This window comes from Acomys russatus, chromosome 30 (genome assembly GCF_903995435.1).
Source record: "Acomys russatus chromosome 30, mAcoRus1.1, whole genome shotgun sequence".
Lineage (NCBI taxonomy): Eukaryota > Metazoa > Chordata > Mammalia > Rodentia > Muridae > Acomys > Acomys russatus.
Window position 1 is genome coordinate 24,539,251 of NC_067166.1, and position 14,163 is coordinate 24,553,413.

At 37.7% G+C, this 14,163-nt stretch overlaps 1 protein-coding gene across 7 annotated transcripts in view; it reads right to left on the minus strand.

The window, feature by feature from the left end:
• Erbin (erbb2 interacting protein) overlaps positions 1–14,163 on the minus strand; it is a 98,950-nt gene that overhangs the window by 64,883 nt on the left and 19,904 nt on the right. For all 7 annotated transcript variants that reach the window (XM_051172418.1, XM_051172416.1, XM_051172417.1 and 4 more), the window contains exons 2-4: positions 8,566–8,613; positions 5,596–5,793; positions 3,453–3,570 (exon numbers count right to left, since the gene is read on the minus strand). In XM_051172418.1, coding sequence (XP_051028375.1) covers positions 3,453–3,570; positions 5,596–5,784 — 307 coding nt within the window. In that variant the 5' untranslated portion in view covers positions 5,785–5,793; positions 8,566–8,613. The remainder of the gene's footprint in view (positions 1–3,452; positions 3,571–5,595; positions 5,794–8,565; positions 8,614–14,163) is intronic.

Here is a 14,163-nt window from a genome sequence, read left to right on the forward strand (position 1 = left end):
TAGCACAGAATTCCCTCCTACTTACTAAGAAAATGTTTACTGTACTATAATCCAAGTAGCATTCCCATACACTCCATGTTTACCATTGCTTGATTAAATCAAGAGACCACATAAACAGCCAACATGGCAGATAACCTTAAGGGTGCAGTAATGGCATTCATATCTTGGTATGGACTCTCACTGGACTTAAGACCCGCTCTCCAAGAGGGAAATCATGCTTGGTAATGGAAAGCCAGCCAAGTACCCAGGGTTAGATAAGTCATGGATCTCGAAGGAGAACATCCATCTGCCACTTGAATATATCAGCATGATCTCTAACTACACTCTATAAATATTTGTCCCTATGCCTACAGGTCAGTACAGTCCTCACTCCTCATCAAACGAACTTCTCTTTGCAATAGACAGAGACCATTATAGAAAAACCACAACCAATTAAAATGTAGAGAAAAGGGAATCTTGTGGTACCCAGTACCAACTGATACAACTACACCACAACTCCTACACCTAAGGCTCAGGGATCATTACAGAAGATGGGGCAAGATGACTGCAAGAGCCAGAGCAACAAAGTCAGCTTACTGTGAAGTTCTGACTCCTAGAGAAGTCAGAGAAGCCACATCCAGAAAGTCTCCTCAGCACTGCTGCTAAAACAAGACCTGACCACCACCACCAGACACACTAACACAAACGGGAAACACGTATGAGACCTCAACCCTAGACAGAGAATCTTAGGGTTAGGTGTGCTGGCACAGGCCTTTCATCCTAGACAGAGAATCTTAGGGTTAGGTGTGCTGGCACAGGCCTTTCATCCTAGACAGAGAATCTTAGGGTTAGGTGTGCTGGCACAGGCCTTTCATCCTAGACAGAGAATCTTAGGGTTAGGTGTGCTGGCACAGGCCTTTCATCCTAGCACTTGGGAGATAGAGGCAGGTGGATCTCTGTGAGTTTGAGGCCAGATCTCTTTGAGTTTGGGGCTACTCTGGTCTACATAGTCAGTGCCAGGACAGCCAGGGCTGTGTAAGGAGACCCTGTCTCAACCCCCTAACACACACACACACACACACACACACACACACACACACACACACGATCAAATGTGCATGAATGCACACCCTACAAGCAACTAGGAGAAACCGTCTTCCTCATGGAAGAGCACCCCCCCATTGGTTATCCAATACTAAATGGCCAGCCCTGAAGTCATATACATACAAATAGCAAATAGGCTAAGAAAGTTGTATTTATATTTATGTAAGAATAGTCAGGAAAAAGAGGCCATGAATTTGAAAGGGGAGGGTTACATGGAAGGGGCTGGAGGGAGAAAAGTATATAATTTCAAAATATTTAAAAATATTTTTTAAAGACCATATTCTATAATGTTCAACATAACAAAATTGCCTGTGATATATTTCTTAGAGGAAGTTGTATATATGTGGTCAATAAACTACTTGTAGCTGTAATAAGTCCTAACTAAAGCAATCAGGCAACAGAAATGAAAGTGATCTATATTAAAATGGAACATTAAGAACTCAGTTACACTTCTATATGCTAACAATAACCTATCAAAAAATTTTCTTTTAAAGCAACCCCATTTGTAATAGCTAACAACAACAACAACAACAACAACAACAAAACTACATTGAGAACAACAAAGTTCTGATGAAAGAAACCAAACTGTAAATAAATGGGCGGGAGGGGGGGTGGGGCGGGGGAAACATGTTTCAAGATTAGAAGGAACAGAACTGTGAAAATGTCCAAACCACACAGTGGCCAGTTGATCCAATGAACTATCAAAATTCTAGTGACATTTTTCAAAAGAACAAAAAAAAAAAAAACAATCTTAACACAGAATTGCGAAAGTCTCTAAAGCAACAGTGATCTGTAAAGAACACAGCTATGGGCCTCACACCATGTAACTTCAGAGTCTATTTGCAAGCTCTGATAATTAAAGAATATGGTCTTGGTGTAACAGGTGACTGCCAATGGAACAGAACAGAGGACCAGAAATAAATCCACATATGTATAGTCCGTCGACTTCAAGAAAGGCACCAAGGACACATCAAAAAGAAGGGAGATAGGGGTCTCTTCGATGGGACTGGAGAAAGCAGATGTCCCCGTGTAGACCAAAGGATACAAAGCACCAAACCAGATACTGCAAAACTACTTCTGAAGAAGCAGAGGAAGCCTAGACGATAATTTTAAATGTGGCACCAAAAAGATAGACAAACACAAAACTAAACCAGTTACATAAGACTAGAAAGCTGTGCACAAGCAAACAAGCAATGGATAGATAGAGAGGAAGTACAGCTGTCTTAGTGGGAGGAAAGGTGTGTAAGCCACGGGACTTCTGGAGGAAAGAGAACAAAGATCTCTTCTGTGCTCACTGCAGTACTATTCACAAGAGCTAAGATGTGAAATCAACCTAAACTTCCATGAATAAATGAGCTAACAAAGGTAACAAAGTACATATGTACAGTGAAATATTCATTTTAAAAGATGAGATTAGTGGGGCTGGAGAGATGGCTCAGTGGTTAAGAGTGTCGCCTGCTCTTCCAGAGGTCCTGAGTTCAATTCCCAGCAACCACATAGTGGCTCACAAACATCTATAATGATATCTGATGCCCTCTTCTGCAGATAAAACACTCATATGCAATAAATAAAATAAATCTTAAAAAAAAAAAGACAAGATTAGTGACACTCAGAGGAAGAGTAAGCAGGTTACCAGGAAGAGACCTGCCAGGCTGTGATCTTATAGTAGGGGACAAGGTCCCTTTCTGTCACAGACCTAGGGGAGGGGAATAGGATGAAAGAGGGAGGGAGGGAGAACGAGAGGACACAAGTGAGGGGATAACAACTGAGATGTAATCTGAATAAATTACTTAAATAAAAATTAAAACTTTTAATCAGTACACACACAAAAACTAATAATAAAAGACGAGCCCTAGTCATTTCTAATAGCATGGATAAACCTAAAGGGCATCATGTTAAGTACAATAGATCAGGAACAATAGGATAAACAATCCATGAGCTCATTACTGAACTTAAAGGGGCAAACTCACAGAAGCAGAAAGTAAAATGTTAGTTAGCAGAAGCCAGGAAGGGTCATGGAAAAAGGAAGATTAAGATTTTCATCTGGGTATAAGCTTTCAGTTATGAGGAATAAATCTGAGAGGCCCATTGCACAATATGGACTATAATGATTTACCTAAAAGCTACTTATTTTTAACCCGTTTTGAAGTATCACAGACTTTATATTTATAAATAAATTCTAAGCCAAGGCTATGACACTAAATTTTACTACATTATAAAACTTTTGAAATGGAAAAAATGTTTTTATATTCATGTAGAATAGATTCTAGATAAAGCTAATATACTACACATCTGAGTTTTAAACATCTGGAAAACAGAAATCCTAACAATGAAATATGTCTCCAAGGACAAGAATTTGGAGGACTTACCATTTTTGCTGACATCCAGTTCCCTGAGATTAATAAGATTTGCAATGGATGCTGGTAATGTTGTTAAATCATTGTCTGGCAAACTTAGTTTATGTAGAGACTGACAATTAAAAAGTTGCTAGGGAAAAAAAGAAAAAGGATTTTGACTATCTTTCACATTTCTTTAGGTATTTCATGAATTACTTTTTTCTGCAATAAATATTGTCCATATGAAAGCTAAATAAACACTGTGAGGCCTACATTAACACTGGGAGAGGTCTTACATTGTTCTGGCTATGTTACTGTGAGTCTGAATAACCCTGAATCACTTAGCATAACTTATACTTCTAACCTGGGAAAACTGCACACAGTAAGAATAAGTATATAAAATATATATGACTATGCTCTCTGTTGAAGCTGTCAAAGTGTAAAGATGCCTGGCTGCTACATAATGTAAGCTCTCTAGCTTGATTTTCAATCACGTTTATTCCAAAAAGAAAGCCATACTGAAGAGCATACTTTGGAAAATGCGTTATTTGTAGGTCTGACGTAGCCACATGTTCAGTTGCTTACAGTATTACAGTCAGCATCTCTCTTGTACAGGCCTCCAGCCTGAGACTCTATTCATGACTGACTAGGTTTTCCATATTCTGTCAGAGAACTAGCCATGGAATATAACAGACTTGTTGGAGTACATAATAAAGATGAACAATAAATTACAAGGTATACTACAATCACAGTGCAGTTATTATTCACAACCATCTAACTGGTGACCTTTCCTATTTTTCCATAGCTGTTCAAGACTTCTCCACAAAATTATCATGAAAAAACTGGGAATAGTGGCTCAAACCTATAATTCCCCAAATCTGGGAAGCTGAGGCAGGAGGATTGCAATGAAGCTAGCCTAGACTACAAAATGGGATCCTGTTTCAATAAAGCTTTAAAAGAAAAAGTCATCTCCTAGGACAGCAGTGGCTTTCAAATGCTTTTAGTATTGGTCATCAGGATTAAAAGCCTTTGAATACCATCAACAAAAACATTCACAAACATATAAATATATAAAACAACCATATAAAACAAGGTCTATATACAACATGCTTTATTATCTGTTATATTACAATCAGGGTTGCTGGATTAAATAGAGGATATTCAATTAAATTTGAATTTCTGATAAACAAATTTTTAGTATAACTAAGTATCTTACAATTTTATTTTCTAAATCTCACAGTCCAAATTACAGCTTATTTTGCAGAATCCTGATTAAACTGTTTGTTGGTGGCTGTGGTTGGTTGGCTTTGGAAACAAGGTCTCAGCCAATGCAGAACTCAACGTGTAGGTTGACGGCCTTCAGCTGGAGCTCTTCCTCCCTTAGGTACAAACTCTAACCTGTTTTTTAAGCCACCAATTAATTTCAAGTCTCCGTTTACAGCTTCAAAGGGCATGTGGTGCACACCAACAGACCTTCGAAGTCAAAGGCAGACACATCTCTGAGACTTGATGATTAAGTCTAGTCTACAAGGTGAGATCCTGTCTTGAAAAAACAAAGTAAACTGCCATTCAGATGGCTCTAGACCGTAATAAACAATCTAAAGCTGCTGTACCTCTTTAATAAAGAGGAAACAAATACAGATAAAACATACTAAAAAAAATTAATAGGCAAAGTGACAATCTGAGAAAGAACTTCAGAGCAGCAGTCTTTCCCCTAGCAGTTGTTACTAGATTTCAGAGACCCATGTTCTCCTAATCAATTCCATACAAAATGGAAGAAAGCAGATTTCCACCTCTAAAAAATCAGAGAACCATAAAAGCATGATGTGGCAATTGAAATGACAGCCCCAATTATAACAATGCATGTAAAGGACTAATAGAAATTACAATAACACCGTAAAAGTTCGGCTTTCTTTGTCTAATTAAATCTAATGGCTCCAGAAGTTGTATATACTCATTATCTGTTTTATGGTTATAATATGCTATAAATAAAAATAAAATTAAGTTATTCACACAAGTACTTAACTTGAACAAAGGTTTAAGAATCTGCATAATTTTGAATTGTGCTTACAGAAAGACTAAACCAATAAATGGAAACACGTATGTACAATGGTATAAGAATGTAAACTTCTATGCATAGACATTATCTATGTAATTCTTGACAGTATTAACATACCTTTGGAAGCTCTTCAATCTGATTAGCATCTAAATAGAGCTCCTCTAAAGTTTTTTCAAAGGTGAAAATCTCTTTGGGAACTTGTTCCAAGCTGCAATGAGAATAATCTAGAGTAGTGACTGTCTCTTCTTCCCCTCGTAGACAGCGACATGGTACCAACCGCACAAACAAACTTCGTTTTGTAGTCATTTTTAAATGCTGTAGCATGTAGATAAAAACAAATCAAAATGCATATAACAAACAACTTTACTAACAAGTTACCACTGATATAACACAACTCAACATGCCACGCAGACAAACAAGACCTCCCCACCATTACACATATCCAGTGGAGCCAATTAATACCTGTATTTAGACAGCCACTGGACTTCAAAATTAAACTCAGGCATTGCAGTGCCTGACAAACAATCCAGGAAGTAAACACTCATATGTCTACAGACCATGCTTTCTGAAGTCTGCTTAGCTCTCAAGAATGAGAAAAGATTTCTAATTTCTGGCCCTAAGAGTCTGTCTCTTAGTTAAGAACTTTACTGTGTGCGTTTTCTGAGTAAGAAATGACTGTGCAGACATTTTCAGGTCTTCTCAACCATCCATCAGTGATCAACCACCACTTACCTTTTCTATCACTCTCCTACATGAAAATTCCCATCTACTCCAAGTATAATTTTGTTTCAATCAAATACTAACTTATAGTTTTTTTTTAAAAGAGCTTGCAGGTTTTAAATTGTTTAAAATTACATGTGAGTAAATTCATTTAAATACAGTCTTTCAGTTAACAGAAAAGGCCAGCTTTGAACTAATAAAAGTTCACAAGGCCAATTTCATTAATAACGTGTATAAATTCCAACTAGGCTAAGATTAAAAACTAACATAAATTATTTTTTAAAATGAGAATGACTGCCAACTGGTTAGTAGCTCTTTGTACATAAATACAATTTTACCTTAGGCATAGAAACAATACTTTTTAACCAGCATCAAGCTCGAGTTTAAACTCAGTAAGACCTCATGAACAAAACGTAAGAAAGTATCAAAAACTCAGTAAGAAAGACAAATACCTTAAATATTTTAACTACTGAAAAATAATTTATGAACAAAATGTCAGTCCTTAAATAAAGATGTAATTTGCGTTGTATTTTTCTTGCCTCAAGATCCAATTTGACTCTGCAAGGCTCTACACCACACTAAACTAAACGTTCTACTACTTCCTGCTTTGTGATACTTGAATATGTCAAAACAGGTCAGTACTCCCCAGTACAACTGTTTCCACTGACTTTACTCAATCATCAGGCACTATGCTGAAGTTCATTGGATAAGGTTTGTAAATGTTTTCTTTGACTTCATACAACTTTCTAGAGAATGTCCTATTGTTTCCATAGAGGAACAGAGTTTCTTAACTAGAGACAACAGCCAGAAATTAAAGAAAGATCTTCAACATGATCATTAGTGCTTCTTCTTTAGAACTCCACAGACTCATCAAGCAGCCTTTCCTAAAAGCATGCAGTATACATTTCAACTAGACCCTCAGAACCCAGTATCAATGGGTTTATTTACATACTACTTAAAAGATTTTTTTTAATCTAGTAGGTTAAGCGTCAGATGCTTTCTTCTGAGGCCAAAGGTACTGTGAGATGATAAGGTGCTTGCTTATCAATCATGCAAGGCTGGCCCTGGTTTAGAACCCCAGCACCACACACCCAGAAAGATCCCATCTGAAATCTTTGTCTACAAAGAAATTTAAAAAAACAAAAGTGGACTGAATTCTCATCTATGTTAATAGAAAAGTACATTTTGCCCACAGGAATAAACGGTTTATTCAATAAGAAATTTATCTGCTAAAAAGGGATTAAGCTTACAGTTATATACTAATAAGATAAATTTTAAAATCCCCAAAACAGATATAAAATCTTTCATTTAAATTGATATTGTTAGGCTGTTTAAAAACCTCCTACCTGTTCTGTCCAATATGGTAGCTGGTAGATACACACATATTTACATTTAATATTAAGGTTAAATCAAATGCAATTTAAAATGCTATTTCCTTATTCCCTACTAGGGATACCAAAGTGGATCAAACAGTTACAAAACATCTCTATCACTCCAGAAAGGTCACATACCATGTATTAACAAACATGTCTGGACATACAATTTGACGGTCTGAAAGAACTTTTAGGATTATGGCTTTAAAAAAAATCCATTTCCCAGAAGCTATTCCAGATTTAGAAATATAATGAGTAGCATAAAATGTTATTACCTAATATGTAATCTAAAAGATAGTATATTTATTTTGGATATGATGTAGGAAACTTGAGGTACAAAGTAATTTATAAGATAAAGTAATTGTTAAACTGAAAATCTCTAAAAATTTTCCTCATAGAGCAAATAAATACAAAATTATTAAACAGGAAAGTTAATTCAGGAAAAGAAGATTGAGTGTGTGGTATGCTCTTGGAAGCTAAATAAGAATGCACATTCAAAGGAAAAGTTTTGTGGATGGAAGCTACAAAGACAGCAATTCAAACATCATATTAAAGTCAGATTTTTTTTTTTTTTCTTTCTGACTTCTGTTTTGAGAAAAAGTCTCATGCTGCCCCCAGGCTGGCCTCTGGGAGTCAAGTGAGCCTACTGCCTCAGACTCGGAAGTTAGGACGACAAGCATGTGCCATCATGCCATATTATTAGTCCTCAAATTCAACTGAGTGGGCACAGAGTCAATACAAAAATAGAACTGAAAGCTATATAGGTCTGCAGATAAGAGTTTGGAATAAAAGCTGCTAAGAAAAGTTAAATCTAGCCAAGCATGATGGTACATGCCTTTAATCCCAGCAGTTGGTAGAAGCAGGCAGACATCTGAGTTTGAGGCCAGCCTGATCTACATTAGTGAGTTTCAGGATGGCCAGGCTGGAGAAGTGAACGTCCTCCCCCCGCAAAAAATTCCAACAAACAAACAAAAATACAATTAAATCTACTTACCACTCAGTTGAATTTATCTCCCCGATGTTTCTTAATTGAGCCAACATTCTATGAAAAGCAAAAAAAAAAAAAAAAAAAATTACCAATAAAAATATATCTTCTAACATTTCTAATTCCTAATTTACAATAAAGAGCAGTCTTCATTTATTCTTCCCACTGCACTTTTTAAATTTTATGTGTGTTTACATATATGTATATGTGTGCTATGCGTCTATGCATGCCTGTAAAGGCCTGGGGGGAGAGGGCTGTCAGATGCCAGGAGTTGGAATTACAGTCGATTGCGAGCCTCCTTGTGCAGGTGTTGGGAACTGAGTTCACACTCTCTAGAACAGCACTAAGCACTCTGCCACTGAGCCATCTCTGCACTCCTCAACTGTTCTTAATCCAACTTCAATCACATTTTTCCTGCCGTTTCACTGAAAACTATCTATCCATCCTAGTTCTGTCACTGCACCTGGATATGCCCAAGTCTCCCCTGCTTGTGGATCCTTTGTATACCAACCCCTTAGCTTAAAACACACATCTTACTCCTCTGTTACAAACACTCAAACTTACCAAGTGGCTGATCAATTTCCATCTTTGAAGTATTACCTATTTTTCAAATACTAAATATTCATGAATCTAGAAGAAATACTTTTTAAAGTTTTTACCATATGTAATGAAACTTTGTTTGGACATATATTTAACCGGATTTAAGGTTTTATACAATGTATCCATATCAGAATATTATATTCTTCCATTAACATGTACAATTGTATGTTTTTATGTACCAATCAGAAGAAATTTAATTGAAAATTTCAAAACTAGAAAAATACAATATAAGTAATAACAAAGTGCATTCTTTGTTTGGGTTCCAACTTGTCCCCCAAACTGGCTGAAGCTTGAACATGATTAAGAATAGGTGTTTTGAGGAATTAATTGGAGGAGCAAGATGAGTCATACAGAAATAGAGCAAATCCCAATATAAAGAATGGTGTGTTATCACAGTCCTCCATATGATGAACAGGAGCTTGTTCTCCTTAACCCTGCTGAGAAGAACACAAAAGGCTGCTCAGAACTCTCTACCTATAGGATGAAGAGCTTTTACCCACTGCGCCTCTCGGTGTGGACAGAACCACAGCTTCTATGGGCACTAACTCTTCCTTACTATCACCACCTTGCTTTCTATCTAGAAGGCCTCCCAGAGTTAAGAAGCCACTGAGGGCAAAAATTTAAAAATAAAAAAAATAAAAAATAAAAAAAAGGGAATACTGCTTGAGCCCAGTCTCAGGTGAGCCTGAACTTTCATAGTACCAATTCCTATGGCTGAGGCTAAACATCAAAAGTGAGCTAAGAGAATACCATACAGTCCAAAAGCAATGCGAACTACACTAAAGTGAGTCATTATCCAAACTCAAACTTGAATATCTACCTCCCTACCAAATAGCTCCATTTACTAAAAGGACTCAAATTATTAAGACAATGAGTAATGAGAGCAGACTTAGATGTTCAGGAGACAGAGGCAGGCTCAAGCAGAGCCCAGCTCAAGACCTGCCTGGGCTACAAAACAAGTATGGGGTCAAGATGTTAGTTAACAGCACTGTCTGAAGCAAACTTTGTTAAAGATCGAGGGACATCACTTACAGCACTTGCCTATGTGTGATGCCCTACATTCAATTCCCAGTGCTGCTGGAATGAGAAAAAAAGGGAGGAGGGATGAAAGAGGAGAAAAGAGGAAAGAGAAAAAAAGGATAAAATTAATGCATGGTTCTGGTTTAGATGAAAGAATAAAAACATTAAGACAGGAAGGGGGATTCTGAAGAGAGTTCAGGAGGTACTTGATTTGCACTTCTGCAAAATCCTAACGCCTGAATTCCAATTCCAGCATCCATGTAGAAAGCCAGGTGGCCATGTACGCCTTAACCCTAGTGCTGTGGGAGGTAGAAACGGGGGTCACTGAGGCTTGTTGGCCACCACCTCCCTCCAAGGCCAAGGAAGTAAGGCAGACAGTGAGAGAGCAGAAAGCCCAGTATCTTTCTCTGGTCTCATGAGTAACCCTCCCTCCCCCATCCACCCACACAGACACATACACCATGCTCACAAACATTTAGATAGACAGACAGACAGACAGAGAGATACAGAGAGAAGGGCTAGGAATGTAAATGAGGAGTAGAATGCTTACTCCAGGAGACAGACAGACAGACACAGACACACAGACAAACACACACAGTCTCAGAGTCAGTCTGTGTGTGTGTGTGTGTGTGTGTCTGTGTCTCTCTCTCTCTCTCTCTCTCTCTCTCTCTCTCTCTCTCTCTCTCTCGTACATCCAAGAAGGAGTAGCATGAACCTCATGTACCTGTAATCCCAGGAAGGCCAAAGCAGGAAAAAATTGAGTTTGAGCCAGCTTAGGATACCTTGCAAGTTCAAAAAGTAGACTCAGAAGACTCAAAGACACAAAACCTACCAGCAGAAATGCGTATGAGCATTTAGTAGTACAGATAAAAAGTTTAAAATTGCTAAATTCAAAAAGTGGTTGTGTTTTAAAATATATATTGCTTTTTATAAAAATGTTATTAATTAAATTTCATTTCCAGTCCATTATTATAAATTCAATATAACTTTGACACTGGTATCTAGCGAAGTAGTATAAATTAATTATTTTAACATGCAGACTCAAGAATACTCGAAAAAAAGAGTCTGAGGTAGGAGGATGACAAGTTCAAGGCCAACTAGATTATTCAGGGAGACCTTGTATTAAAACAAAACAAAAACTTCCAAAAGTATCTTTTGAGTCCAGATGTTTTAACACCACCCTGAGCATCATAGGAAGAGCCTATAGTGGTCATTACTTGGGGTTGTTTGTTGGTTTGTTTGTTTTAAACCCTATATTATGACACAACAGTAAAGTATAATTAAAAGGTGACAAGATGAATGAAGAAGCTATTACCTATAGATCACAAAATAAAATTTTAAAAAATGAGCTCTCTCCCTAAATATCAAAGAACTACAAAAGCAAACATTTACATAAACAAAACCCAACATTCACTATTGACAAAAATTTTGGTATATTAGAAACAGAACTACTTCCTCAGTTAAAAATCTAACTTACAGGTAGGCATGGTGGTACACATCTGTAATCCCAGCACTCGGGGAGGCAGAGGCAGGGAGATCACTGTTGAGTTGGAGGCTAGCCTGGTCTACAAAGCGAGTCCAGGACAGCCAAGGATGCACGGAGAAACCCTGTCTAGAAAAACAAACAAGCAAACAAAAAAGCCTAACTTATGGGCTGGTAAACTGGCTCAGTGGTTAAGAGCACTGGCTGCTCTTGCAGAGGACCCTGGCTCAGTCTCCAGCAGCCACACGAGGCCTGGAACCATCTCTAAGTCCAGTCCCAGGGACTCTGAAGCCCTCTTCTGATCTTTGAGGGCACCAGGCATGCATGTGGTACACACATGTACGTGGAGGCAAAACACTCAAACACATACAAAAAAATAAATCTTAAGAAAACTAACAACCATCTGTGTCACCTCCAAGAATAAAACAAACACTAGAGACACTGTCAATAAAAAAGAATATTATTATTAAAAAGCTGAAGAAACACCCCACAAAACTGTAGATGTATTTTTAAATCATATCTGATAGTGGATTTGTATCTATTTTATAAAGAATTCTTAAAATCCAACAACAAGAAATCACAACATGGGCAGAGATACAGCTCTATTAATAAAGTGCTTGTTTAACATAAAGCCCTGGGTTTAATCTTCAATACAACATAAACTGGACATGGTGGCACAGGCCTATGGTCCCAACACTCAGAAGTAGAAGTAGATAGATTAGAAATTCAAAGTAATCCTTGGCTATATAAGGATACTGACCACTAGTTAGAACTCTTGTCTCAAAAAAAAAAAAAAAATATTTGAACAAGTTTTTCTCCAAAGGTAAACATAAACCAAAAGCACATAAAGATGCTTTAATCATTAGGAAAAATGCAAATCAAACTCCCAGTAAATCCCTGTAACGCCAGTAGAGGAACTGTCATCAAGACAGAATTAAGTGTTGAAGAGGATGTGAAGAAACTACAACTCTTTGTACATTACTGACAGAAATATAAAAAACAGTACAGTTAGTTTGGAAAATAGTTAACAGATCCAAAACATTAAACAGTTACTGGCAGGCATGGTGGTGCACACCTTTATTCTCAGAACTCCACAGGCAAGTGGATCTCTTTCAGCTCCAATCCAGCCTGGTCTACAAAGTGGGTTCCAGGACTGGCAGGGCCACACAGAGAAACATTGTCTCAAAAACCCCAAAACACAGGACTAGGTATGAAACAAAAGGGCTAAAAACAAATATTCTCAAATATATGTATGTACGTATGTACGTATGTATGTATGTATGTATACATGTATAGCAGCATTACACAGTGAGCAAAATGTTGAAGCAGTCCAAAGACTCATCAATTAGCAAAAATAAACCAAATGTCATGTCCATACAATGAGTATCAATCAGCTATTTTCTAAAAAGGATTGAAGTACTGGCATATGCTACAGCAGGGATAAACCCTGTTCAAGAAAACATACCAAACCACTTTAGAATAGCTTCCTGCTTCATGGTGACTTCTCTTTTCTCCAAAAAGCTCACCACAAACCCTTCACATGCCTCTATGCAAATATGAAGGCAGAGTATGTGGCTTGGCAAGTAGGTATGTATAGCAAGCAGCAACCCAACAGAGCAGCTCTGCGCTCCAGGCTGTTCTTCCACCTGAATGGGTGCCTCTCCACACCCACTGTAGAACCAGGAAGGAGTAACACTGTGGCAGACCTCGTACCTAACCAATCATCTTCTCTCCCCATTATGTCCATGGAAGGAACTACATAGAATCAGAAAGCTCTCACTGAAGAAAACTACAGAGATGCTCCTCAATTCCTGATAATTTTCTAATTATTCTAATTTCTTTCTGAAACTAACCACACTCTAGGCCTTGAATGCCCACATGACCAATTACATCTCATTTTCTAGATTCTGTTTATTTCATATAAAGGGTCAGTCATATTGATAGCTTATACCAAAGCTTCTGAACTTAAAGTATAGAAAAAATTCAAATACATGAAAAAAATCTAATATAAATAGTCTCAATTATTTTTTAAATCACTGTCTCTATCCTTCCATCCACGCTGAAGGACTAAACATCTAAGTTTTGTACCAGAACTCAAGTGGGTGTAGTAGCCTGCTTTTTACTTAGGTGCCCAGAAAGTCCAGGCTGGAGATCCCTGGAGCAAGCTGGCTTTCTAGACAAGCCTTACTGTTGAGCTCAACGAATAAGGTGTAAAATGATCATGTTAAAACTAGAGGTGTCAAGCTTGAGTCTCTACACACACATGCACCTACGTGCGCTGCATATACACCATAAAGGCATATACATGTGCACATTCCATACAAATAAACATGCAAAATATCAGTAAGGAAGTTAGAGAGCTGGCTCAGCAGTTGAAGAGGGCTTGCTGTGCAATCATGAGAACCAGGGCTTAGATGCTACCACCTACTTATCAAGCTGAGTGTTCCCTCAGTGCCTGTAACTCCAGCTCTGGGGATGCAGAACACAAATGGGAGAGTTGTTGA